The sequence below is a fragment of the Neopsephotus bourkii genome, unplaced genomic scaffold, assembly GCF_033783945.1.
Source record: "Neopsephotus bourkii isolate Nb327-2 ecotype Australia unplaced genomic scaffold, CSIRO-AGI_Nbou_v1 NB_673, whole genome shotgun sequence".
In the NCBI taxonomy this organism is placed as follows: Eukaryota; Metazoa; Chordata; class Aves; order Psittaciformes; family Psittacidae; genus Neopsephotus; species Neopsephotus bourkii.
The window spans coordinates 1,218,725-1,243,132 of record NW_026901172.1 but is presented as its reverse complement, the minus strand read 5'-3'; the positions used below and the strand labels follow the sequence as shown (position 1 = coordinate 1,243,132).

Here is a 24,408-nt window from a genome sequence, read left to right as displayed (position 1 = left end):
GATTATGATTATGGACTAAGATCATCTGTCATTTCAGTAGCTATATGACCTGCTACAACAAACTGACATTTTCTCAGACAAGTTTTTTACCTGTAATAATTTCAAGTGATATAAACCAACTACAAATCATGTAATGTGACAATTAACCAAACACTATTGTGCAGCACGTACTGATCTGATAATACATCAAATGTATGACAACCTATAGCATTAGACATTGCACTCCACCAAGAACATTTAACAGCAGCAGAGCTATTTCTCTCAACTCCAATATAAAAGGCAGCCAGCGGGATGATATCAAATGATGGCAGCTCTGCTTCTCATAAAAGGACCTTGGGGACTCCAAGGAGATTTGTGTATCTGCACTTCAACAGCATAGCAATGTGGAAATGTTAAAGTTAGTAAAGCAAACAGTCCTCAAATGAGAAGGGCAACAGATGTCAACCAGTATCACATGTCAGTAAACAGCAACAAGACAGAGGGTACTTTTCTTAGCACTTTTGTGAAAGCATCATGCTATCAGCTCCAGCCACATCTCAGCTGTTTGACTCTCTATGTGTGATTTAACTCCCACCAAGAGAGGATCTCCAACCACATGGAAACACTGCCCACTGAAGTCAGCTGAAAGAAAGTAGAAATGCTTCTGTATATTTATTGTGGCTTGGAAAATGGAAAAAAAAATAAAAGAACCCCACTCTCAACCTGATTGAAAGCTCATTCTGCACTTGGCAGAGACAGAGAAGCATTTATATTTTTCAGCTTTAATACAGAAGGATCATCCTTAGGGCAAAAGAGTAGTTGTGATTCATCTGCTTTTTACCCTTACTGCAGAAACTTCTGACAGTAAGGCCAAAATATGCTAACTAAAAAGGCACTCTTTGTACCATAAACACTAGGCCACAAGGAACTGGACAGTGGCCATCAAATCACTGCCTTTTAGTTTTTCTCTCTCATCTATATTTCTCTAAAGATTTCTGGTAAGAAGGCAGCTGACTCTATACAAAAGCCAGAGGCATTGCCAGTATCTCGGTGGTTTCATGCATGCCATTTTGAATCTATCTTTATTACACAAGGGGGAAAAATCCCCAGCTTTCAATTAAGCAAAGATGTATTGCAGTGTGAGAACACCAAGGAAAGAGGTAAAGGGATAGAGTTCTTGTACTGCTGAGCCACTGCTTTGAGTCCAGGCCTAGTTGGCTGTAAATATACTCCACAGCCATCAAACATCTTAGCTGCTTATGGGGAAAACAGATTGGTTTTCAGCAAGCAGTAAAGTCCACATCACAAACTGCCCATGACATCCCCTAATAGCTTTGCTGCCAGGAACGAGGGAGAGAACAAGAAATGAATGGACTGTGAAGATTCAGCTCTTTTCACCACTAGAATACTGTCTCTAACAGTAGATACAGAAACTGTGCACTGGAATATAAAGTATTTCTTTTATGGAGCACAGGTCCTGTCAATAAGGCTGATCATATACAATCCAGGAAAGAACTGTTTGAAAAGTCACTTAGATAAGAGGCCACTCCCAGCCAATAGCCTTGCCAAGGCTGGTCTCCACCAAACCTTGGGCTCAAACTCTACACGTACAGATTTGGAGCTTTTGAAGAAAGGAAGGCAAGATCACAGCATTGCAACACACTCCTTGTGGACAGCACGGTGCCTAAGAGCAACCATCTCTTTCCTCTGCCTTTCCAAAATCCTCTGATTAAGGCAACAGGAGGAAAAAACCCCTATCCCAACAGGAAGGCCTTTACTAAAAGGTGCATTAATTGGGTAAGGCAAGCCAACAAAATGATGAATTTGCTGCTCTCCTTCACTATGATGTTTACACAAGTTGATTATAGCACTTAATTACCAATTCAGCCTCCTCAAAACCAAGAGTGCTTTACATTTTTAATGAGACGAGGGAAGGCAACATTCCCTAACTCAAGCAGGAGAAGTTGTTTTATTTCCTCTTTTGATTTCCCAACTTATTACCATTTCTAAGGAAAAAACTATCCCCTCCCTGATCTTTCACTTGGTTCTTGCTTTTGAAAATATGGAAATGAGCAAGACACTTGTATTAATTTCAGTCCAGGACCTGACAGGTAATGCTTTGGAAGAGGACTAGAGGATCAGACCATCCACTGAAGCATGTCCATTGAAATAAGTGGAATAAAATTACACCAGAGACTGCCTGATCCAGAAAGAGAAATAGCCTCATCCCTTCCAGTTCTGTCAGCAAAACTGTTGAATGCGCCCCAGTACAATTTATGGGTGTTCTTATGAAGTGCTGTCTATACACAACTGCCAGTTGGGCCATGACCAAGGTTGTGGACTAACTGCTGTGTTCTTTACCTTCATGGTAGTCTGTAACATTTTCATTGTTAAGAGGTGAATACACTGCAGATTGCATGGTCTTCCTGGCTGATCCTTTAAAAACCTGTGTTATCTGTGGGTTTTGTTACTTGATTTTCTCCTTTTTGGTAAACCACCCAACAACTTCCTTAGACAACTGAGAGGAGATGTCCATTATATTAAGCATAACCAAGCAGTGCACAAAAAAACCCTCTTCCTAGTTCCTTCAGTCCAGTGAATCATTTCCTTTGCACCATCACAACTTCAAACCCTTTCTGCAATATATCTATATATCTCCCTCATAGTTACAGACTCTGTGCCTGTTATCCTGAACGTAAGCCAGGAGACCATGATCCACACAGCTTCTAGGGCAGCTTCCACGGATGTGAAGTGTACCTAAGGGGTATTTCACTTGTTCAACTGCTACTGCTGCTAAATAATTCAGCTAATTCACATTAGGCAATTACCTAACACCTCTTTCTGTAGAATCCAGATCATTTTTAGGTACCTTTAATCTGCTCTACAAAAACAATAAGAAAGCTTTCCCCCCCACCCTTTATCTTTTTGCAGGATATACCCCTAAATTGCATAACAACCAAAACTAACAAAGACAAGGCTACACCTATCCCAAAAGCCAATTTTATATCAGAAAACTCTTGGAACTATGTAGACTCTAAGTTCTACCTCAACATTTGACACCAAAAGTGATCACAGAAAGTTAACAGTTTAAGGTGTTCTAGTAAATCATACAAAGTTTCCTCTCTTCCATACTGGCCAGTAACAATGACCCACATTAAGATAGCAAACCTAAAATAAATCTGGTTTCATACAGGTAATTTTATTAATTGCTTTAATATGCAATTAAGGAGTAGTGAGTGGGCTGCAGGATTTTATAAGGTAATAACGCTGTTCCCTGGTGTAGGGCTTTGTCCCAAAGAGTAGGCTATCCATCAAAAAAAGAGCTGGATGGCTGCCAAATCAAACAGCACCTTCTTCCCATTTTCAATTATGTACCAGTGAGGCAGAGTAACGAGGATATACTGGAAACTTTGACATTTATTTATTGAACATTTTTCCTGAGAAGGAATTGCTGGCTCGCGAAACCGGAAACTATATTTTTACTATAGAAACAATCGCATGGAAAACCAGGATCCTGCTGCTCAGCATGAAAGGAATGGCTAGAACCAATCAATTGACCCATCGAAGCCAGCAATGTTAAGGTGATTTCATTCTCTGCAGCATGTATGTCAAAAATCCAAATCCCTATAATACAGTATATATTTCAAAAAGCCTTATGGCATTCTGCTTTAGAGAGCAGTGTCTTCTGTGACCCAGCCAGGCTGTGTTACACTCACCAGCATAGCAATGAAGATGCAACAAATACACTTAAAAGGTGCAACATTTGTAGAGGCAAATTAAAAGATAACCCAAACTGCAAGAAGAAATCCAGACTTTCTCCCCTTTCCATTGATCCTAGAGACTAAACCAGACGTTGGAATGGAGATGAACTCACTGCACTGAACGTTCTTTTTGCTTTTTGGATAGAGCAATTGTTTTAATCCAGTTTTACCACAGAGGAGAAAAATGGGGGGAGAGTAAATGAAGAGGAAAACAGGGAAGTCAACATTCTTTGAAGCAACAACATATGGTGACCAGGCATGAGAGATGGAGGGTATAAATCTTTCCTTGATAGAAATACCTAAAGATGAAATTGCAGCTTCAAGGGGCTTGAGCCTTTAAACCCACACTAGAATCCTGAAAATTAACCTGTGTGTACCAAAGCCAGGTTTTTGGTACCTTTTTGTCATAACCTTCATTTCCAATGCTTCTTTGAGAATTTTGGTACTAATACAGATGTGGCCAATAGAAAGCATGAAAACCTTGCTCCATGAATCACTCGAAATATGAATAACAAGATATAAAAATTAAGAATTAGAACAAAATGCTGTGAACAGTCACTGCTGTAGTGCAGAAAGATAAAAAAGACAGGAGCTATATTGGTGCTTGTTTCTTTGTGAGTAGAAACTCACTTAGGGATACCAAAGAATGGAGGAAAAGCTCTTTACTGGTTCCAGCCACTATGACCAACTGCCCAAGAAAGTGAAGGCTGAGAATCCTGTTGTCTCACAAACACTTCTGATGAGGTCCATAATACAACAATATATAGGTAAGAAGCCAAATCCTGGTGATGGAACGCCACAGGACTAAGCATCAGGACAATACAGCAGTATGAGAGTAACAGCAATCCCCACAGCCACATACTTTACCCCTAAGGAAATGTGATCCAATTCCAATGCATTTCTTAACTGTTAAGCTAAATAAAGCCTAACTCTAATTATATAAGGTTACTATAGAGCTGAGTCTTCCCTACATGACCCATAGAGTTGGGTCTTCCTCTATTGAAAAGCAATGTCCTGGTAGATTTTGAGGACCTTGTCCATGTGCCCAAATTTCTGAATGAAGAGCAGACTGGAACATTGGCTCTGACTTGGTTGCCCCATGCCCCAAACCCCTACTCTGACAGAATGCACAAGCAGGTCAACTCTACCATGTAATTCATGTTACCTCCCCAAGGCATCACATTTAGCACGTAGACCAGCTCACCCTGAAGCATCACTCACTGTGCACATCATTACTACATAGCACACATGCACCTACTTCCATATGTGATTCCCTTGCAGTTGAGCTACCTGCTGTTGCTTTTCACCAGTGGGTTTCACGTGTCTGTTCAGCAACCAGCCCCTTTGTCCTTTCAGCAGAGCATGTTAAAAGCTGGACTAAGATTATCAAAAGGGATTTGGAGGGATCCTGGCTGTGGGTGCTATTTTCAAGCTGTCTTAAAGACGCTTGAGTTTTAGAAAATGGAGATCAGCCAACCCATGAAAACCAGACAGCTTTGAAGCATTTTGATTTTAACATTGAGCAGAAATGAGCAAAACCCATTCTGAGAAATCTGACCAATCACTGGGACAAATGCAGTAAAAATTGCCCTTCAAACAACCATAGACATAAGGGAAGAGGTTATTGGTAAAAAAACCCCACAATTTTCTCCTTTACTATTAGACTGAGCAAACAAAGAGCTTTGGAAGGCACAATAATTAAGCACAAACCATCTATTAGAGGATAGGTAATAACCTCTATTATTTCCAAAGACTACAACAATGCTGAATGCTTGCAGCAGCACCTCAAAGAGAGGTTTGGTTTGGAGGATATGTTAGCAGAAAAATAAATGGGAGAGGGCCATTAACTGCAGTGCTACAGATGCATTTATGCCTCCCCACCCCCAAAAGCCATGCCTTCACTTTCTTGATTCCATGTAGCTGAATTCTTTATTTTTACATAATCTAACCTATTTTCTGTATGATACAACTGATATTGCCAAAGGGGGAACCTCTCTAACGACAATCGTCTGAACACACACTAAGCTAAAACACTTTAGTGGGTGGTTTCTTCACACTGCCAGATGTGTTGTGGCATCCTGGATAGGATTCAGGGCCTCATCTCGCTCCCAGTGATCGCTACAGGCAGTACGATGGAAAGAAACACGCTACAAATGCCCAGTGGGATGTATAATAGCAGTAGTTTCCAGACTACTTCCCCCTGTTCTGTTTCAGAGACATCCCAGGGAAGCCCATGAGCATGACCTGTAACTCAGTGAAACAAAAGGAAACTCTCCTGCTGACTAGCAAAACCTTTGGAACCAGACCTTGCACAAATAGCTTCTGAAGCACTGAAAAAGGCAGAGACTGCATTTGGAAAACCAGACTCCTTATGGAGTGCTGAGGCACTGGATTGCAATTTGTACTTATTCTTTTTATTTACGTACTGGTATCAACTTACTTGATTCAATCAGGAATGAGAAGGGAGTATAAAAAGTCATGCAGTCCAGCTCCCTATAGTCACAAGTAAGCCCTTAGGGGAAGTTTACTCCAGGAAGACCTTCCTAACCTGTACTTACGACAACCAAACCCCATTCTGATAACCAAAGAGGCAGGGACATCCTGACATATCTTAACAGTAAAAGGGCAAACACTTTTCAAACCAAAAAGCTTGTGAGAAGGCTGTTTCAAAGGATCTGGTTTCACCAAACAAGATTTCTGATTGAGTGTGCTATGCAGACTGACATATATTTATATGTATGGATGTATAAGACATACGTATCTGTTCTGACATCGTTGGATATGCTTCTGAAACACTGCTATATAGAAGGGCAGAGTTAAAAACTGAAGGGAATGAACACACCAGAATTCTATAAAAGCACATCACAGAAGATGTCACAGCATTAGATTTTTCTAATGGCTGTGAAGGCAGACAATAAAATCAGGTTTGAGATGTTCAGTTATTGCATAGTAGTGGAAAACATTTTAAACTTGGAATGAAATAACTCTGTATTTGAAGGCAGAAGATTAACAGAGAGTAAGAATTAAATATGAAGTCCTGTCATCAAAAGTTGCTACTGAAATTCCATTTATCAAAACAAGTTCTGCTTGCAAGCAGGAAAATTATTAAATACAGCTATACATATATTGCATTATATATTTGTTGCAATGGGATTTATTTTAATGGCAACATTCCCATGAAAGGAAACTGTTCTTCCTGCAGCACTTCCTAAGCAGCACTGTAGAATATGCACATTTGGAAATTTCCCATTTGGAACAATGTCAAACAAGGCCCAGTCCCTCAGCTACTGTTGAGCTGTTCATTGACTCCAGTGGAACCACACCAAGTGAACAAGGTTGAGAAGCTGATCTCCCTGTTCAGAAAATACATTCAGATAAGTGTCTTGTGCACAATTTCACCTACAAGTATCTGTGTTATAGAGAAAATTGTATCCAGGGACCATCCTGACAAATAACTGTGTCCAGTTGAATTCTGTGTACTGTTTAGTGCCCTGTGTAGCATGAGGAGAAGACACGTCTCATTCTAGTGGAATTACTAGATGGGAAAACAGATTGGATTTGGGGCATTCAGACCCTTCCTTGGGTTTGCCTATCCTATTGCTGTTTATATAAATGCAGCTAAGTCATGCTCTGGCTGATCCACTAAACATAAAAGCCTTACTGCTACTTTTGCAACTGTTAATGCACTGAAATAACATGAATAAACATGAAGTTCCATTCTCATTATTAACTCTGCATTCACTATGGACAAGATGAAGTATAGGTGTGTCATTTTTTACTGCATAAATAGTGCTATGTTGTTTCTTAGGTTTACCATCCCTCAGCATGAAGAAAGGAAAGTAGGACAAATATAACCAAGATGAAAGTGTGACCTTCTTGCAGGATCAGAGCCCTGCCAAATTTCCTTTTTGTCTGTAAATCTGCATGGCCTAACTTCATACACAGCAGCTTTTACCTGCATGTCCCTACAGTCAAAAGACAAATGAACCTTCAACACACCTAAGTAACATACAGAGTTAAAAAGAGGGTAGAAAGAAAGCGATGTTGGCTCCTGTCCGGCTGTGCAGAAGGTACAAACTTTTCCACTTGAATTAAAGTCTGTGCATGGCGCCAAATGTCAAAGTGAAAAACACACTAAAACTAGGGGGGGAAAAGCAATAATCAGGTATTGCATACCTGTATAGATGCAAAATCCCCAGAAGCACAGGCTCCAAGAATAGCAGCACCCACCAACACAGACTCCACTTCTTTGGACAGGACAACAGGCTTGCCTGTATAAGAAAAAGCCAGGCCTCTGTTAGGAAGAATACAGCAGTAATATACTAACAGCACAGTTAGTAATTAAAGCAAAGACAAAGAAAAAAGGAATCAAAAGGATTTGAAAACCACGTTCACATCCTCCATTTGGAGCTACAGCCCATATAGATTAATGTAAACCTCTGCTCTGGGGTTCCAGGATCCAAGAAAAATGCAGACTTTAAATAAAGCAATTTCAGCACAATACTCATGCAGAACATGAAGCATACAAAGAACAATCCCCTGGATCTTTGACATTAGCTATTTATCTCAGAGGGCTTGGTATAAACCTGTTTACCCACACCCTCCAAACCCACGTGCCTATTAAAAACAGAGCTCGAGGGGAAAACAGGGTGGTATTCTGTTTGTTTCTTTTGCAAGGAACAAAAAAAAACCAGATTGTTTCTGTTTGTTTTCTAAATATACAGCCAAGAAAGGCAGCCTGGTTTTGCTGGAAGCCATGAAAATACGAAGAGCGAACTCTCACAAGCTATGTATGAAATAAGAAGAGAAATCTTGTCTCCCAAATTGTGCTGGAAAACAAGATTAAAACACTGGGAAAACAAACAAACAAACTCAATATATATACTGAAGTACCATTAAAAATTACTGTTTCATTGCCCAGGGGTATTATTATGAACACACTTCCCTTTGGTTCACACAATGCTTTCTAAGCCCTGTATTACTGGTGTAAAAACAGCAGGAAAAAGCCTAATCAAATAAAAATCATTTCTTTCTTAATGAACTTTCATAATTCTCCTTAGAAAGCTAAACCAATAGCAGAAGTCTAAATACTTTAGATGCTTAGTCTCACTAAGCCAAAAAATGTAACATTCCTCCAGTGTTTGGCATGTGTCTGAATTTCCATTAGAGATAATTTCATGCAGCGAATGAGGATGTAAACACAGCGACGGGGGGAGTGAATAGCCTTAATGATATTATGCCCCTAAAAATGCTGCTCCTGACAGCCAGCTCTAAGATTAGAAGGAGCTGAAATCTGGAGGAAGATCTAAAAGTGGGCCACAAGCAACTTCTACAGAGGAAAAGGCACATCACACTTTTCAAAATGAGAAGTAAAATTAATAAAAGAAACAAAAACTGATAAAAAGCATATTCACTTTGCACGCCAAGCATTCAGGTACATGATGCTAACTTTGCAGTGTTCCACCAGTGTAAAGCTCTTTAGAACTGCTCTTCAGTGAGGGACATAAAGGTGCTGTAAAGGTCTTCATGCCTTTTCTTCCTACAGTTAGCACAGGCAAAGTGATGGGGAAAGAAAGCTGATATGGAGAGACCTTGTTGTTTGATTGCTGGAATGACTATTAATAGTGAACTAGTGGAATTACAGCACTCCTTCAATTTTTGTGACCAAACAAATCCACCTTAAAAACACGAGTGGAGGATCAGTCACCTGAGCATTCCTCCAGTTCAGACAGAGCACAGCTCAGGCCTTGGGTCAGCTTGGAAGAGAACAACCTTAAACTGAAGCTAAGAGCTCTGTGGCTGGCTGCCAGGCATTGAGGCAGTAAGCAATTTCCAGCGTGCTCTAAAATTTGCTGCACATTTCCTGCATCATCAGAATGAATACCGAATTCTTACCGGGCAAACAAAAAGATCAAGATACTTTTTAAGTGCCCTGCGAAATGATCTATTGGATGTCTGCATGGCTGAGTCATGGGCATTTGCTGCTAACAATAATATATTCAGATTTTTTTCTTTTGGGGAGAGAATGGGGGATTGATCCTGGAATGTTAGTTATTTTATCTGATAGGCTCTAATGAGTTCAACATAACCAAGAGCATTTCAGTTAGATGAACTCTGACATCCCTTGTCAGTCACTGATTTTACAAATGGGGGAGAACTCCAGACTGCAAAAAGGCCTTTTTGTACTGAATTGTACTTGGCCATTAGTTACAGTCAAAGAACTTCTGATTACATTTTAATCAGAATACCTTTTCACAGACCTTTTATTTCACGCATGGTGAACCAGCATCCCAACTTGACACGTAGCCGAAATTCACCTAAACCGGTCGAGTTCCACAGGGAAAGGCACAGACTCGACAACATTGTTTTTCACAAACCCAAAGTGTCACTTTGATCACAACGCATTTAGTGAAATTTAAGGTCAATAGGCATTATGCTTTTTGCTTCTCCATTTCCGTTTTCATCTCAGGTAAGTACATAAAGCATATTTTCATCTTCCCTCCTGCGTCAAGGTTATGAAGTGTGGTTTGATGTTAGGACAAGTCAAATCTCCAGCCCTAATGCTCCGAATCTGAGCCTTCAACTTTATTCGTGACAGCTCAAGTGGTCTGAATTTGACACATACCCGAAGCACACATCATTCAAAGTTGCTTTGAAGCCCTTTACACTAAATTTTGTTATTTTTTCCACATTTTTAAAACTATATTCAACTGACTCCCAGGTGTGCTGAGATGTCCAACACACACAGGCTTAAGGGAGACCAAGCCGGAGCCTTCTTGTGATGAACTGCATACCCAGACCTTCCACCCATCAGTTATCTGCAAAACCAAACGCAGCACCATGCAGGAGCAAGAATCCAGGAATTGTGGCCGAACCCCTATTAATAATACAGCCATGGAAGCAATCTGGAAAAGAATTGCTCTACAGAATGGGTACAATGCCCAGCATGAGCAGGAACTGTTGGAACTCCAAAAGAATTCAAATAGGATGAAGCTAATGGAGGCTTTAATAAAACACAACTTAGGCAAAACATGCTTACAAAATGCAATGGGCATTATTCTCATCTAAAATCCTGAAATATGACTGAATGGAATCATTTCTATAGAAAATTTCAGATTATCTTTTATAAATCTGGTTGTGAAAAACATTTCAGTGCACACTTCTTGCCCACCAGCTAAATACACTTCTATATAAAGAGAGTCTTTATTTTTCCAAAGACAAAGTATTTAGCCACCTAAAATAGATTTACACTCCTCTCCCTCTAACTTACCAGTAATGTCAGCATGCATCTGCACAAAGAGAGGGTTCTTGCTCAGCCCACCGCACAGGAACAGCGTGTTGATATGATGCCCTGCAGCCTGCATAGTTTCCAAAATATGTCTTGTTCCTAACTTCAAAAAGGGGAAAAAACACAAAAAGAAACCAGATGAGCACAGGAGAGCAGCCACGGGAACAGATCTTAAAGCTCAGTTTGCTATAAGGAGTGATACTATTAACTGCCCCTACCAGTAACCAGGGGATTGGGAACAGGACTGCAAGGCTATGGAATCTGCCTAGCTTCCAGCCAGGAGCAGGCATTGAAATTAAGGAGAAAAATGAAACGGATGGCACAAAGAACTGGGAAATACACGGGCATAGCACATTGCAGCAAGCATCCTGGGGCTGGCTGAAGGAGTGGAGACTTAGAAGTACACAGCAACACGGGGAAATGGGGCTTGCAGGGAAGTACTGACAAAGCTGAAGCCTTTGGGTTTATAAGGGATTACGAGAAGGGATGATGAGAAGACAGAGGAATAGGCACAAGGAAGAACTGATGGCAGTGATAAGCAGCTGTTTTGACCAAGCAAAGCTGAGTAGGGAAAACATTTCCAGATCCAAAACTAAAACCTGCCTGGCAAAGACATCCCCACCAAAACCTTCTATTTACTTGGGATAACAGTATCTGAAAATAACTTTCGGTAAAGAGATTCTGAGTCTGAGGCCAAATAAGAAAACAGAACAAAAAAAGGAACAAATAAAACCTTGTATTTTCTGTCTTTTCAGCAAAAAAGGAAAACCTGAGGAATTTTGTCTTGGCTTTACTATTTCTCTTGGCCTTTGCCCTATGCAAAATAAAATGTTCCATTTTATGTCTGGATTAATTGAAACATCTAAAATGCAGGCATATTTTTAAACTTCTCATTTACAGTCCCCATTCTGAGAAACCCAAATTAGAGCAGCTCCGTGTTCCGCTCTGTGAATGATGAAAGCAAATGCTTCACCATTTTAAACCAATCTTTCCTCTTTCTGTTTGCTTTGCTCGCCTCCAACTACTCACCCAAGTCAACCTTCTCCCCCTTTCCTCTTGCAAGAACATTTTCCGTTTCTTTGACAAACTGTTTGTCCAAAACTGATTCCCAGCTCTTTAGAGTACCTTGGAAGTTAATTCTGAAGCTCAGACTTGACAACACACCAAATTCCAGCCAAAACTTTGCCCAGGCTGACTCTTCGTATGGAGGTTCCCTACAAAACATGATCTGCTCAAAGTCTTCACCAACTGTCACCTAGGTTTTCTGTATGCTACGCTGCAGGTTCATTACAAGGTCTGCAGCCTGCAATAAACCCCTCTTCAAATAAAACTACTGGAAATTGAAACAAGCAGAGTTCCATCAGACTGGAGACATTCACTATGAATGACTGGCACCATTCTGGAGAGGCCTTCAAATATGTTTTGGTTTCTCAGGCAAGCGGTTAGGAGGAACTTTAGCAGCCGCAATAGCAGCTGACTAAATCCATCACTTCCCTATGGACACAGCAGGCTAATTTCCAAATCACACAGCCACCATTTTAATTATGGAAAAATAAACTGCTCCAAAAAGAGCCCGTCTCCTCCGAATGGGCCTGACAGGCACAATTATATCTCTGATCGTGTTCTCGTCCGTCTTAACTGTTGCATCGCGTTTGGCAATGAATGGTTAAAAGGATATTCTCTTCCCCTGCTTCTGAAATTCAAATTTATTAACAACTTCTCTCCCAACACACACACGTCAGAGACCCTTAGAAAGAACACGCTGTGAAAATGATTTTGTGTTTACCTGCCTGGAAAATTGTATTCACATCGCAAGTTAAATTAAAGCCAGACTTATTTCACTTGGGGCGGGGGGGAACTCATTTAATCCTGGATTGGAGAAAATGCAAATTGAGGGGCTTCAAATGCAAATGTTATATAAAAAGAAAAAAAGCTTCTCCTGCTGAAAAGAAAACCAGAGATTAACATTCTGTGGGCAGGCCTGAGCCTTTTACAGCACTCCTGCTTAGGTTTAAGTTATCTTGCACCCATTGAAGACATTTAATGGTACAGGATCGGGGCTGTCCTGAACTAGAACTGTTTCCATCCACAAAAGTGAAGCTAAACTTGGGAGTGATGGGGTATAGGAGGAAAATGAAATTTCCCAGGTATCACATTAGCAATGAGCAAATGTACTGACTCAAACCTGAGCCCGCTCTGTCTACTTCTTAGTTACTGTTTCAATAGTGCTTTAGGAAAAATGAACTTCCATTAACTTAAAGAAAACCTCTTCTATTAAATCTCACCATCAGCACAATCAGCTGTTAAAAAGATGCTGAATATAGGTTCAACAGAGTAGCTGTGTTTCACAACGAAATCAGAGTTGTATCATATAGTGAGATAATAGGTGACTTTCCCAGGATTTCCAGCAGGGAACGTTTCCACTTCGTTAGCACGATACAATAACGGAGGCACCTGTTCCACACTGGAAAGCTTCTTTCAGGGGCAGTATCGGTCCCTGGCATTGTTTAAACTCTCCTAGACATTCTTATTGAAATGGTGGGATTATACTGAAGCATCAGGTATAACCAAGCCCCATTCGTCTTCGACGATCCAAACTCACAACAATGAATTCCAGGCTGGGGTGAAATTATTTGCTGAAGAGGGAGGGTTAACACATAAGATGTACAATCCACAGGGAATTTACAGCAGCCGCCCACCCTCTCTATCCCAGATGGCTGACCCAGCCTAGCAAAGTTGTTGTTTAACCAGTAGAGGAGTTTGGAAGTTTCCCAACTGAACAGTTTTGTCAGGAAAACTCCCCAATTCATCAAACTGTCAGTGGGCTGCAAAAACACCTCAAGTTCTACAGATTTAGGGAAAAAAAAAGAAGAAATCACAAAAAGGATGTCAAAGAAATGTGGATTTCAGTCACCAAATCCCTGGGGATGGCACGCCCCACTGAAAATACCCTGCGCCAGGTTTCAAAACAACTTCTTTGACCCAGGTTTTCACTTCCAAATAGAACTTTTTGTGAACTGGAAATCCTGGGTCTGAGAGAAAATTAGGGCAGAAACAAAAATGTTCCAATAAAATGACCCATCTCTGCATGTTATCCAGGACATTTCCTACAGTCTCCTTGTCTCAATCCAGGACGTTTCATACCGTCTCCTTGTCTGCCTTTACAGAAACACACCACAGGCTGGCAACACTGCATGGGAGACATGTGCCCACCTTGCAGCAGGGAAACCAGGGAGCAATGAGATTTGGTGTGTTAGGTCTGTAGCCTTATGAACTGAATCACAGCCCCACTCTGACTCGCTGTGGTACAGAGTTGTGACTCATCTAACAGGCGAGCAGGGGAAATCCATGGATTTGGGAACAATCTGAAGCTGAGGCATTTATGGGAGCACAAGTTCCTTCATACAATTACCAAAGGTATTTCTTCCCCCCTCTCTCAGATTCCCTCTAGCAGCCCATGATGATAACCCTGCCCCATGCAGTACCAGCCTCTCCCCTCACATCTGCAGTACAGGCAAAAGCTCCATTTACAAAACTGCCATAAGAAAACTTTTTAGGGGACATTATCCTACAGTTGGGAGTAGTCATCAATGTGGGTAAATAACATCTTGCTCCTTTAAGAAGTCCATTAAGTGAATTCATCTATTATTAGAAATCTGTTTAGCAGAAGGGAATGATCAGTCTGCCACAGAACATGAGACAATTCATTTATTCCTCTATGCACTTCAAATGGCTTACAGCAATGGCTTGAATCGTGGCCAAGTAGATAAGGGCAAGTTCATCCAGACCCTGAGACAATGTTAGTCCAACAACCTGTGCAAAGATCAAAGAGAAAATGTAAAGATCCAGCCAAAGTAAAAACTCTGTTATTTGCTATGGTTTCTTGTTGTAACAAGTTTTAAGTGCTAATTCTAAGCCTTACTTTGGTGAGCTGTACACATAATGTTATGTTAAACATGTTATTCCTGATCTGGGGAAGAACCACATATATTGTTCGTGCTCTTGCAAAGAAATAAAGAACAAACAGCATATTGTATGGGATTAGAGCCAGATTAACTCTGACAGGTTTATGCCGTGACTCAGATATTGCTCGTGAACCTATTTAATGTAATAATACGAAAATGCTATTACATAAAAATAACTTTTTAAAAGCATTTCTCCCCCTCCCTTCCAAGCGCCCTAACACTGAAACACGATTAATAATTAAAGACTGTCTCTTAACCTCCTTCACTCTGACATAAATCAATAGTGCACTGTAGTTACTATGGACTTGTATCAGCATAGGCAAGATCTGAATGCAGCCATAACAGCGGCAGTAAAAATTGTGGCTATTCCCAGTATTTGCATACAGCCATCACACCAAAGGAATTCTGACCCTGCTGTGGCATATAATTCTTTCATAAAATAATACAGGTATTATTAGGATCCCAAAATATAAAAACCATCAGTTTTTGTTAGTATTTCCCTTGTTCATGATTCAAAACGTGTTGTAGTTCTTACACCTACCCTTTTCCTAGCTCAGCCTCCAATACAGCAGGTTTTGGTGCTGGTGAGTCGCTCGAGATGCTTACTTCAAGGACAATATGCCATTTTGGAGTACATGTTTTCATTAATCACCAGCTATTTTAATATCATCAAATTACACCCTTATGATATTCTCCTGTGAGAGTTCTGCACAGTAACATCCTGGCTTGTAACCTGCCCCATCGACCACCGTGAAGCTCAGTGAAGAGAAACAGCCAGCATCTCAAGAGGGGCTAAAAATCTCCCCAGCAGAGATTCTCTGGTGAGCTTCCAAAGGCTGCTCTTTCTGGCCCCCGACCGCAATGCTCTGAAAATGTCTTTGCACAGAACACAGTATGTCAGTCCCTTTCAGTTCCACAAGCAGCAAGTTTCAAACTTAAAACACAACTCAGAACCAGATCAGGTTTACCTCTGAACAAAGATGCATGAAGCACCGCAGTTGCGTATTTCCCATCACAAGAGCATCTATGCCCATTGTTAACAATAAGCAGGAGTTTCTCAGTGTCTGTTGAAATTTACTCCCCAACAACTCTAATACAGCACATTTACAGAATCTTTGTGTTTAAATCAAGCAATCTCTCCTTAGAATATTTCATTCCTTTTCCAGATAGACAAATTCATTGCAAAATGCAGGAGGCAGGTGAATTAACAACAGCAACGCTGCTAGTCAGTGCTCTGAAATGTGATTCCTAGGAAAGATACAGAGACACACACAACACTCCTTATATTGTTAGAAAAGAAATGTGGCTGTAGTGATATCTCAGCTACAAGGATCTACGATTTTCTACTGAAACATCAGAAATGCAGAGAGAAACCCAAATCCTATGGGATAGTTTAAATAGCTAAAGGAGGAGTATGCGCCTTCCAAACTTTTTTTCCCCCTTTTTCCCCCAGTATTGACCCTTTTGCAAAGACAAGCTGTTTCTTACCATGCCCTTTAGTGTCAGATCTGTTAAGGGAGATCTGTTGCCATGGAAATCTGGCCAAACATGTAAATCAACAGTGAGGAAACCCACAGGCAAAGATTTCTTAATCAGATCCAGGTGACTGTTCAAGTATGTATATATACTGTGAGCACTGGAAGAAAAAAAAAGTTGGAAAAGAATGGGGAAGGTTATTCATCAAACATAAAGCATTGGTACCACCATCAAATGCAGAAACCCCATCAAAGAATGGCAAACCCCAGATCTAAAACAAAAAGGGGGAAAGGCAGAACAAACGGCTTATGGAGCCCATGGCACCGCAGAGTGTGGGCAGAGGGGATGTCTATCCACAAATCCCTTCAACAGGCCATCCCAATTCCTTGGTTTCTCAGGATGAGGGGAGATAATGGCAGTTTGCGATCCTGAGCGTGTACATTGACTCCTACAGGTCACTAGATGAGCCAGAGCTGTCTGATATTTTGGGGGCTGGTGATGCTTGTCTTCAACAGATGCTGACACTGTGAAAGAGAAAGCTGAGAGAGAGTAGTCAGGAGGATCCCAGACATGGAATGATGAAAACGAAAAATGAAAATCAAATTCCTTTGCAAATGTTTAGGAATTGCTCTGATTAATCGATAGCACTGGACTTAGAACTTTCCTTTTTTAAACCATAATCATTTCAGTGTGTGTTATGATTAAAATGCAGCACTAAGGGTGGAGGACAGAAAGCAAGTGGCTGCTATTTTAGGGAGGAGCCGAACATGGGCCTAAATATGATTGTATCTAAGTGCAGATGCTACACCCAACGCCACAATATCCAACAGACTTTTTCCTGGACCCAGAGTAATCTTAGGATTAATGGTGAATTCTTCAGTGCTTTGGCTTGCAGTGACTCCAGTGACATTCCATTTAAAAAATGTTGCAATTATGCTCAGAATATTTTTCCAAACCCTCCTACTATCATAAACAGATTCCTATATATTTTTCAACTCCTTGGAAATCTCCAAGAGGGGCATTTAATTCTAGCCATGTGGGTCAATAAGAGCATCTAACCCTAATTACAATTGATTAGTCATTGTCTCATCCACTGTAGACCCAAACAGTGATATTCATTTAGCCTCTACATGTATATTCAATCATGCACTAATGAGATCCCTAAGGGAATTTGGCATATGCTTTACTAGTTTGACTTCTGACCTGCTAGCAGCTGTATATTTATACTTTGCATTCAAGCATTGAGCTGCATGTTTTTTCAATTATACCTTACCATGTGTACGCTATCAGAGGATATCATTCAAAATGAAGTACACTTGGAAGACGTTAAAATAACTAATTTACATCATTATTCACGTACTTTAAAATGTACTTTATGTGTCTTCCTGGACCTGAATTATGATAATTTTGTAGGTCACAATCATTTTTCCCTGCTTGTTGTAAAGTGGCCCTGTTTTCTACATCCCTAAGGACGGCACTATGAGCAGTGCATGCTGAGGACAAAGTCATTTTGTTTCCAGTCTAAACCATGCCTTGACTATAGGGAGGAAAAGAAAGGAGAGCTTTGCTCAACCACAGACCCACCAGGCATCCCAGCTTCTATCTGATCGCCATCCTGCTTGATTACCCTCGCGAGGATTAGCCATTCACGCAGCTCTGGCAAAACACAAGGGCTCTACAAAAGAGGCTGAAGTTCAGCCAAGTAGGCTTAAAACTCACATAATCTTGGAATTATACTTTTCACACCTTTTTACTGCCCTCTACATATAGATATGGGTTCAGAGCACTACGTTTGGACTGAGTGACTGGTAAAAGCCTTCAAACACTCTCCAGTTCCAGTTTCTACTGTGTTTGTGTTATACATAATATTATACAATCAGCTCTCTGGAGCTTCTTCTATTCAGTCCTAGGAGAAGGTATCAGTAGCAGCTGGATCTGACTTGCAGAGCTGAGCACAAGCTATTGCTACTAAAAAGGAACTATGTGGAGAGTGGAGAATAAGAGATGAATGCAAGTTTGTCCAGGGTTTTGTTCATATGTGGGACATAACTGCAGAAAGCAACAAGAGGTTGGTACTGAATGTTTAGGAATTCTGGAAGATGCCAGCAGGTGTCTTTCAGGAAAAAGCAAACCCAAAAATATTAGATTTCTAAAGCTAAAAAAGGGCTCTAAAACATCTAGAGGTACAGAGAACTGCCAAATATGACTGTTATATTCTGCTTGAAAGACCCCAGATCTTTATGATATCTTGTTGATCTGATACCGTGTGTCTAACCTCAATGCTTTACTCAGGAGACATCTCTTTAAGATGGGGAAATGACATCAAGAAGTGTAGGAAAGGAAATCCTGCCTTTGCTTCACAAAGTGCCGAAGGGCATACAGTCTTTGCTGTCAGACACTTTTTTCCTCCAGAAGATTAAAAACTGTGATTCTAGGAAACAGAAGGATTTAAAGTTTAAAGCAGAAATGATCATATTATTTCTTCATTTCCTACTTTAGCCTGGCTGTACAGGATGCAACATTCTAGCGCTGGCTGGATGTCAGACCTACACAATATATAGATTGAAGAGCAAAAGTCCTTAAACACGCAGCAATTTCTGCAACTCACTGGATTGCAAGGGAACAAAACAAGTTTTGTTGGTCAGAGTATACCAATTACTTAGACCAAACGCTAAATCTACAGCTGTCCAGAAAATCCACATGTAATTCAACCCTCTCCACTTCCAGTAAAAGAAGGGAAGAGAGAACATAGGAATAGCACTGGGAGGGCTGCACAAGGCTGGTCTTCAACACAAGTGGTCAGTAGGAGCTGGTTTCTGGCAAGTCTTTCTAAGCTGCTCGTGCCCTGACAAGTTACCACACACTACTGGAACAGCGATAAATGCAGCTTGCAAACTCTTGCTTCTGGTGTAGGCAAAGGACCAGAAGCCTGCTCAGTGGAGCTTCTGGGATCAGCTGCTCAGCAGGCAGTTTGCCATTCCCAAACCTACTTATTAGCAGCATTGGGAGTCTGGGAAAAAGGAAAGAAAGGTTTCAGAAGGTAGAAGTAGGTGACAGGCAGCAGCAAAGGAAGAGGCATGGATTTGTGACCTCAGCCTTTAGCGATCCAGACATGCATGTGCTTTTTGTCACTACAAAAGCAGCTTAACTCTTCACAGTGTTGCACCTCGCATGGGATGTGAAGGTAATACACAGCTGCACATGTAAGTATGAAATTCTCATTCTGCTCTCTTTTGATGACCATTTGCAATGGCTGAACAGAAGACACAAATTCCTACACCCACACAGAGAATACACTAAATATAAAACCTGATTCTCTGAAATACTCTGCTGAGATTCCCAGGCAAGTAATTTATCATCATCACTAACAATCCCCCAAAGCAGGACACAATGTTCTTATTAAGTATATCACTTAATGTAAGTAAATACATACTCCAAAGGCTGGGCTAACACTGTTCACTTACATAGCTACTGCTGCTAATCCCTGCAGTGAGGCTGAAGTTTGTGCTCCATGATTAGAAAGAAATGAAGAAATATGGAGAAAAATTCCATTTAAATCATGAAGTTCCTGATTTGTGTGTGTTCAAATTAAGTTCTTTATCAATTTAATCAATATTAGTGAAGAACAGGAAGAAAGAGAACAGGGGAAATTGAGAAGAAACTTGCTTACTAAATTTACAGCTATCCAAACATTTCATTAGGAGAGTAATAGCTGGAAAACATACAAATACCAGTGAGCAAATTAACTTTATAAAATATTATCATCCTTTTTGTAAAATACTAGAAACCTTTTGATCAATTGTATCCTTTGCAGTTGTACTAACCACAGGAGAACCAAATCCAAAGTTGTAACACTGTACACTTGCATAAAATGAAGATCTGCTCCCCATATTCTGTATTTAATGTCCTGTTCCCATCACAATCCAAGCTTTTTTGCACTATGAGCTGTGGTCAGTTTAGTATTAGACCTAATATAGACAAGCTGGCTACTCTATACTGTTTTCCAACACACAAAAGACGTGGTTTATCCTGGCTTTACAGACTAAACTAATTGTTTGTCTTCATATGTGGGCACTGGAAAAATGGCCTGGAAGCCAGAAGTTTGGAAAAAAACCCAACCAAAACAAGCCCCCAGATCAATCCTCATTCCAAACATACGCAGATGTATTTATTTCCTGATTTCCTTTTTTAAAGAACAATAAAGAGAATTCTAGGAAGCATGAATCTTATTTCAGATTGAATGAAGTCCAATACACTTCTGGGAATGCTGGTCAAGTTGTTAACAAACAAATAAGGCACTGGGCACTACAAAGGAAGGGTCATCCAGAGAAACCAGGTAGCTTTATCCCCCACAGGGAGGACTGAAAATCCCTGTATAACTGCATGCACTTGATACATCTATCAGGACTGACCCATGCCTTTTAGATCAGTGACAAACTGAAGATAAACTGCTGAATTTGCTGGGTTTTTCTTTAGTCTAAGGAGGAAAAAGAAATTAAAAGAGAATCAAATTTTCACCCAATCTGCCAAGTGTTCAGCTAAGGTCTCTATGGGAGTGACATGAACCATCTTAAAGGAATCCAAGCCAGAAAAAAGCTTGAGAAAATCCAGATCTGACAGAAGTGTCTGGACTGTCTTCATCCACTTCTAAAGCAGACCAAACTAAATTCCACACCGTACAGCCTCCCGCTCAAGGAATCCTGGAATTACCTCCAGTTCACTCCTACATCCCAAGTTTTGTCTGAAATTCATCCTGATTTTCTCTGCTCTATTTGAGCTGCCATGCAGTTTTCCATACAATGGCTCTACCTTCCTTTAGATGTCTGCTCCAAAAGACTGAATAATATATTCCTAATTAAGCTATATCGCATCCTTGAAGCTTAACAGGGTCACCTACAAATTAAGACACATCATTAGCCTAAGGCAAAAAGGTCTGCTGAACATACTTGCTACGGTATCAAGAAATGGGCTGGATATAAAAGAAGTCACAAAGCAGAAAGTTAATATCACCATTTAGATATGCCAAAAGTATCTGAAGGGAGTTTAAAGCTTTCATCTTTGAGCAATCTCCTGGCAAGCCTTTGTAAATACTTCCAACCCGCTATCAGCCTGTTAATTCCCTTGTTTCAGAATAGGGATACAACAGTGCAGTTCGGCACTGCTGGGAATACACTGTATCATCAATTTGTAAGGCAGGTATGAGATAAAGGAATAAGAAGAGTGACCTGGCTGCAGCTTTTGCCTGTAATTCCGGGAAGGCGACATGGCCTCGGACCACATGATCTATCTGAAAAAGAGCAAAGCAACATTTTGGGGATGGTTACATCTTCAAGCTTCAGTCCCGGAAAAGGGTAATGCAGTGTCATTGCTTTAAAAAGACAAGACAGCTTCTAAATTACTCATGAGGTGTTAAGTCCTAGTGAAGCCAATGGCAGGACTCCCATTGACATTACTGGATGCAGGATTTGGCTTAAAAGCAGGAAGGAAAAACAATCAACTGTACACCAAAAATAGGCAGAATGCTAATCATGCAGCTCCTCAGTTGGAAGGGCAAGCTGAAAGGATGACTTTTTTCCTGGCCAACACCACCTGAAGTCATGTTGTCCAGCTTCTCCCATTCTCCTGTATGCATACCCTCATTGGAATTCTACCAGGAACATCTTCTTGGCCCAAATCCCTACATCTTTCTATATATTATAATAAATCACCGGGTGTGTTGTCATCCCGACAGATGCTCATGTGTTCGTTGCAGGAAACAAAACGTATACCCTGACAAGCAATTGTTGCTATAAAAAAGGATCAATATAGGCTCTATCCTAGACTAAATTTATAAATCAGCTTGTCCTTTCACTTCAGAGTGGCCACCATTACTCACAAAACAAAGGAAAATGTAGAATAACATGGGCTTTTAAGACAATAATTCAGCAAGTTTTGTGGCCTCTTGATAATATCCATCAGAAGTGACAGCAAAAGCTAAGGAGGCTAAACTAGAGCTACTCAAGGGCACTGTGTATATTGGGCAATACCTGTTGGCAGGAATCCACATGAGGTATTTAATTTTAACAGCATGAGTCTAGTCCTTAACCAGTGCAGGAAAACTTATAATGAAGCATAACATCTGAGCACAGCAATGAAAATAACGCATGCCTGTTCTGGCTGAGATTTGCACCAAAGACACAAGTCAAACGTGCTCAGGTCTGAGCTTTGCACTCTTGCATAACTCCTTTAGAACACAGGAGCAGCTCGTAAATTCAGAACTAGATCTATAAATAAATATCATATATACATGTGTGCTATGAAAACACACAAAAACGTTACAGAAGTTAGGAAGTGAGATATCTAAATGCCCTTAATTCAAGACATGGCCCCATGAGGGTTGCATCTAGAACCCCTTTTCTGCTAGTCTTTGTTTTACGGTCTGTAATGATGACACGCCACCCTTTGTGTCTGTTGTGCAGTACCTTTCTTCCTATCAGGTTTGAAAATTCAGTGCAAAAGCCCATGTTACACACAAACCAACCCGCTTTTTTAAAGCAAGTGTTCTTAATTCTTCATTTGGACTCCAGCTGAACCAGTTTTCAAAACCCAGCAGACTTTTTCACAGCTGTATCAATAGAAAAATTAATTAGAGATTTGGAAAGGGAAGTGTATCGGGTTTACGTTTAACAAGTTCAACAGACTCTTCGAATTTCATGAGAAGAATTCACCTCTGGGCAAAGATCAAGCAAAGAAAAGAATCACAAAACATGTCCTTTTTTTCCTTGTTTTCAGAAAACCTGAAGTATGAGAAAGCAGGATCCTAAAGACAGCTTTACAATTACAAAGATACTGAATGCAATCTATCCTCCACGCATTGCATATACTCTGCTTCTCCTTACAGCTCCCTATGTGTCTTCTGTACATACAACCCCCAGAAAACCACATGAGACATTGTAAGAATGTTTTAACAAGCCAGCTTCCCTAATACACCGAGCAGGACTCAAGCTCACTTGCTATGGGTCCTAACAAGACCATACATTTTTTTTCCAGCAGTTTCTTTAATGACTCAGGAACGTCTTTGTTCTCTGCTACTAGAATGGAAAGGATTTTTTAAATCACCTTTCTGAAAGGTCCTCACTCTCCTCGGTATGTTTTAAATGTGGAATCACCCTGAGCCAGCCAAGAAAAAATGCTGACTTACTGTATCCTCTCTAGAGCTTTGTTAAGTGTCTCTACCTGCTTTGGATTAAGCACAAAGAGACTTCTCCTCTCAAACGTGTTCTTACAAAGAAGTGCACAAGATTTGCCATTTTCCATTTAAAGTAGTGGTGTCATAAGCAGTGATTTCATTCTACTCCTGGTTGTAGCGGTTACCTCTAAAATGAGAAACTTGGGTTCTAGCCCCATCTCAACCTGAAAAATTTAAAGCACACACATCCCACTTGCTGCAAGAGCGGTTTAACCATTTAGCTAAGGATGGGTCGGAGATGGGATGGGAATTGGAGGCTGCAGGAGGGGAAGAGGGATGACTCTGCCACTGAAGCTCTGACACTGCACAGACAGGAATGTCAGATTCACATGGCCAAGGAGAGAGCACAGGAGGGAACACCAATTCATAGCACTTAGGGTGTTGTTGGGGCTTCCCGATCCAGGATTATTTCTGTTTCTCATTCAGTGACTGTTCAATCTGGAATGTATAAATGCAGTGATGGCCCAATCTACTACTTCCTGGATCACAAGGCTTTTCAAAGGGTGGGTGGTGCTAGGTGTGAGTAAGAGAGCAATTACACCAGCAATCTGTGAAAGACCCAACCCAGCTGTGTGTTTGGTGAGGGGATGCCCACAGGACTGCACCCACCTCCTGGAGTTTCTCAAGAGGACCCTGGCAGCTCACCCCTAAGGGCAGTCAGTATTTCTGCAGACTGAGCAGACACACCAGGAGCTTGAGAAGCTTCCAGGG

The 24,408-nt window shown here is 40.7% G+C and overlaps 1 protein-coding gene across 18 annotated transcripts in view; it reads right to left on the bottom strand.

Annotated features, from left to right (window-relative positions):
• The window catches only part of FGGY (FGGY carbohydrate kinase domain containing), a 325,223-nt gene that overhangs the window by 21,541 nt on the left and 279,274 nt on the right, over positions 1 to 24,408 (bottom strand). For 16 of the 18 annotated variants that reach the window (XR_009725433.1, XM_061353407.1, XM_061353412.1 and 13 more), the window contains 5 exons: positions 21,695 to 21,756; positions 16,482 to 16,629; positions 14,767 to 14,841; positions 11,011 to 11,131; positions 7,917 to 8,011 (listed from right to left, as the gene is read on the bottom strand). Coding sequence is in view for 17 of the 18 variants with exons in the window: in XM_061353407.1 (XP_061209391.1) it covers positions 7,917 to 8,011; positions 11,011 to 11,131; positions 14,767 to 14,841; positions 16,482 to 16,629; positions 21,695 to 21,756 (501 nt within the window). In the remaining variant the exon portion in view is untranslated. Of the gene's footprint in view, positions 1 to 7,911; positions 8,012 to 11,010; positions 11,132 to 14,766; positions 14,842 to 16,481; positions 16,630 to 21,694; positions 21,757 to 24,408 lie in introns of those variants that run through there. The other 2 variants (XM_061353417.1, XM_061353418.1) reach the window with 2 other exon arrangements.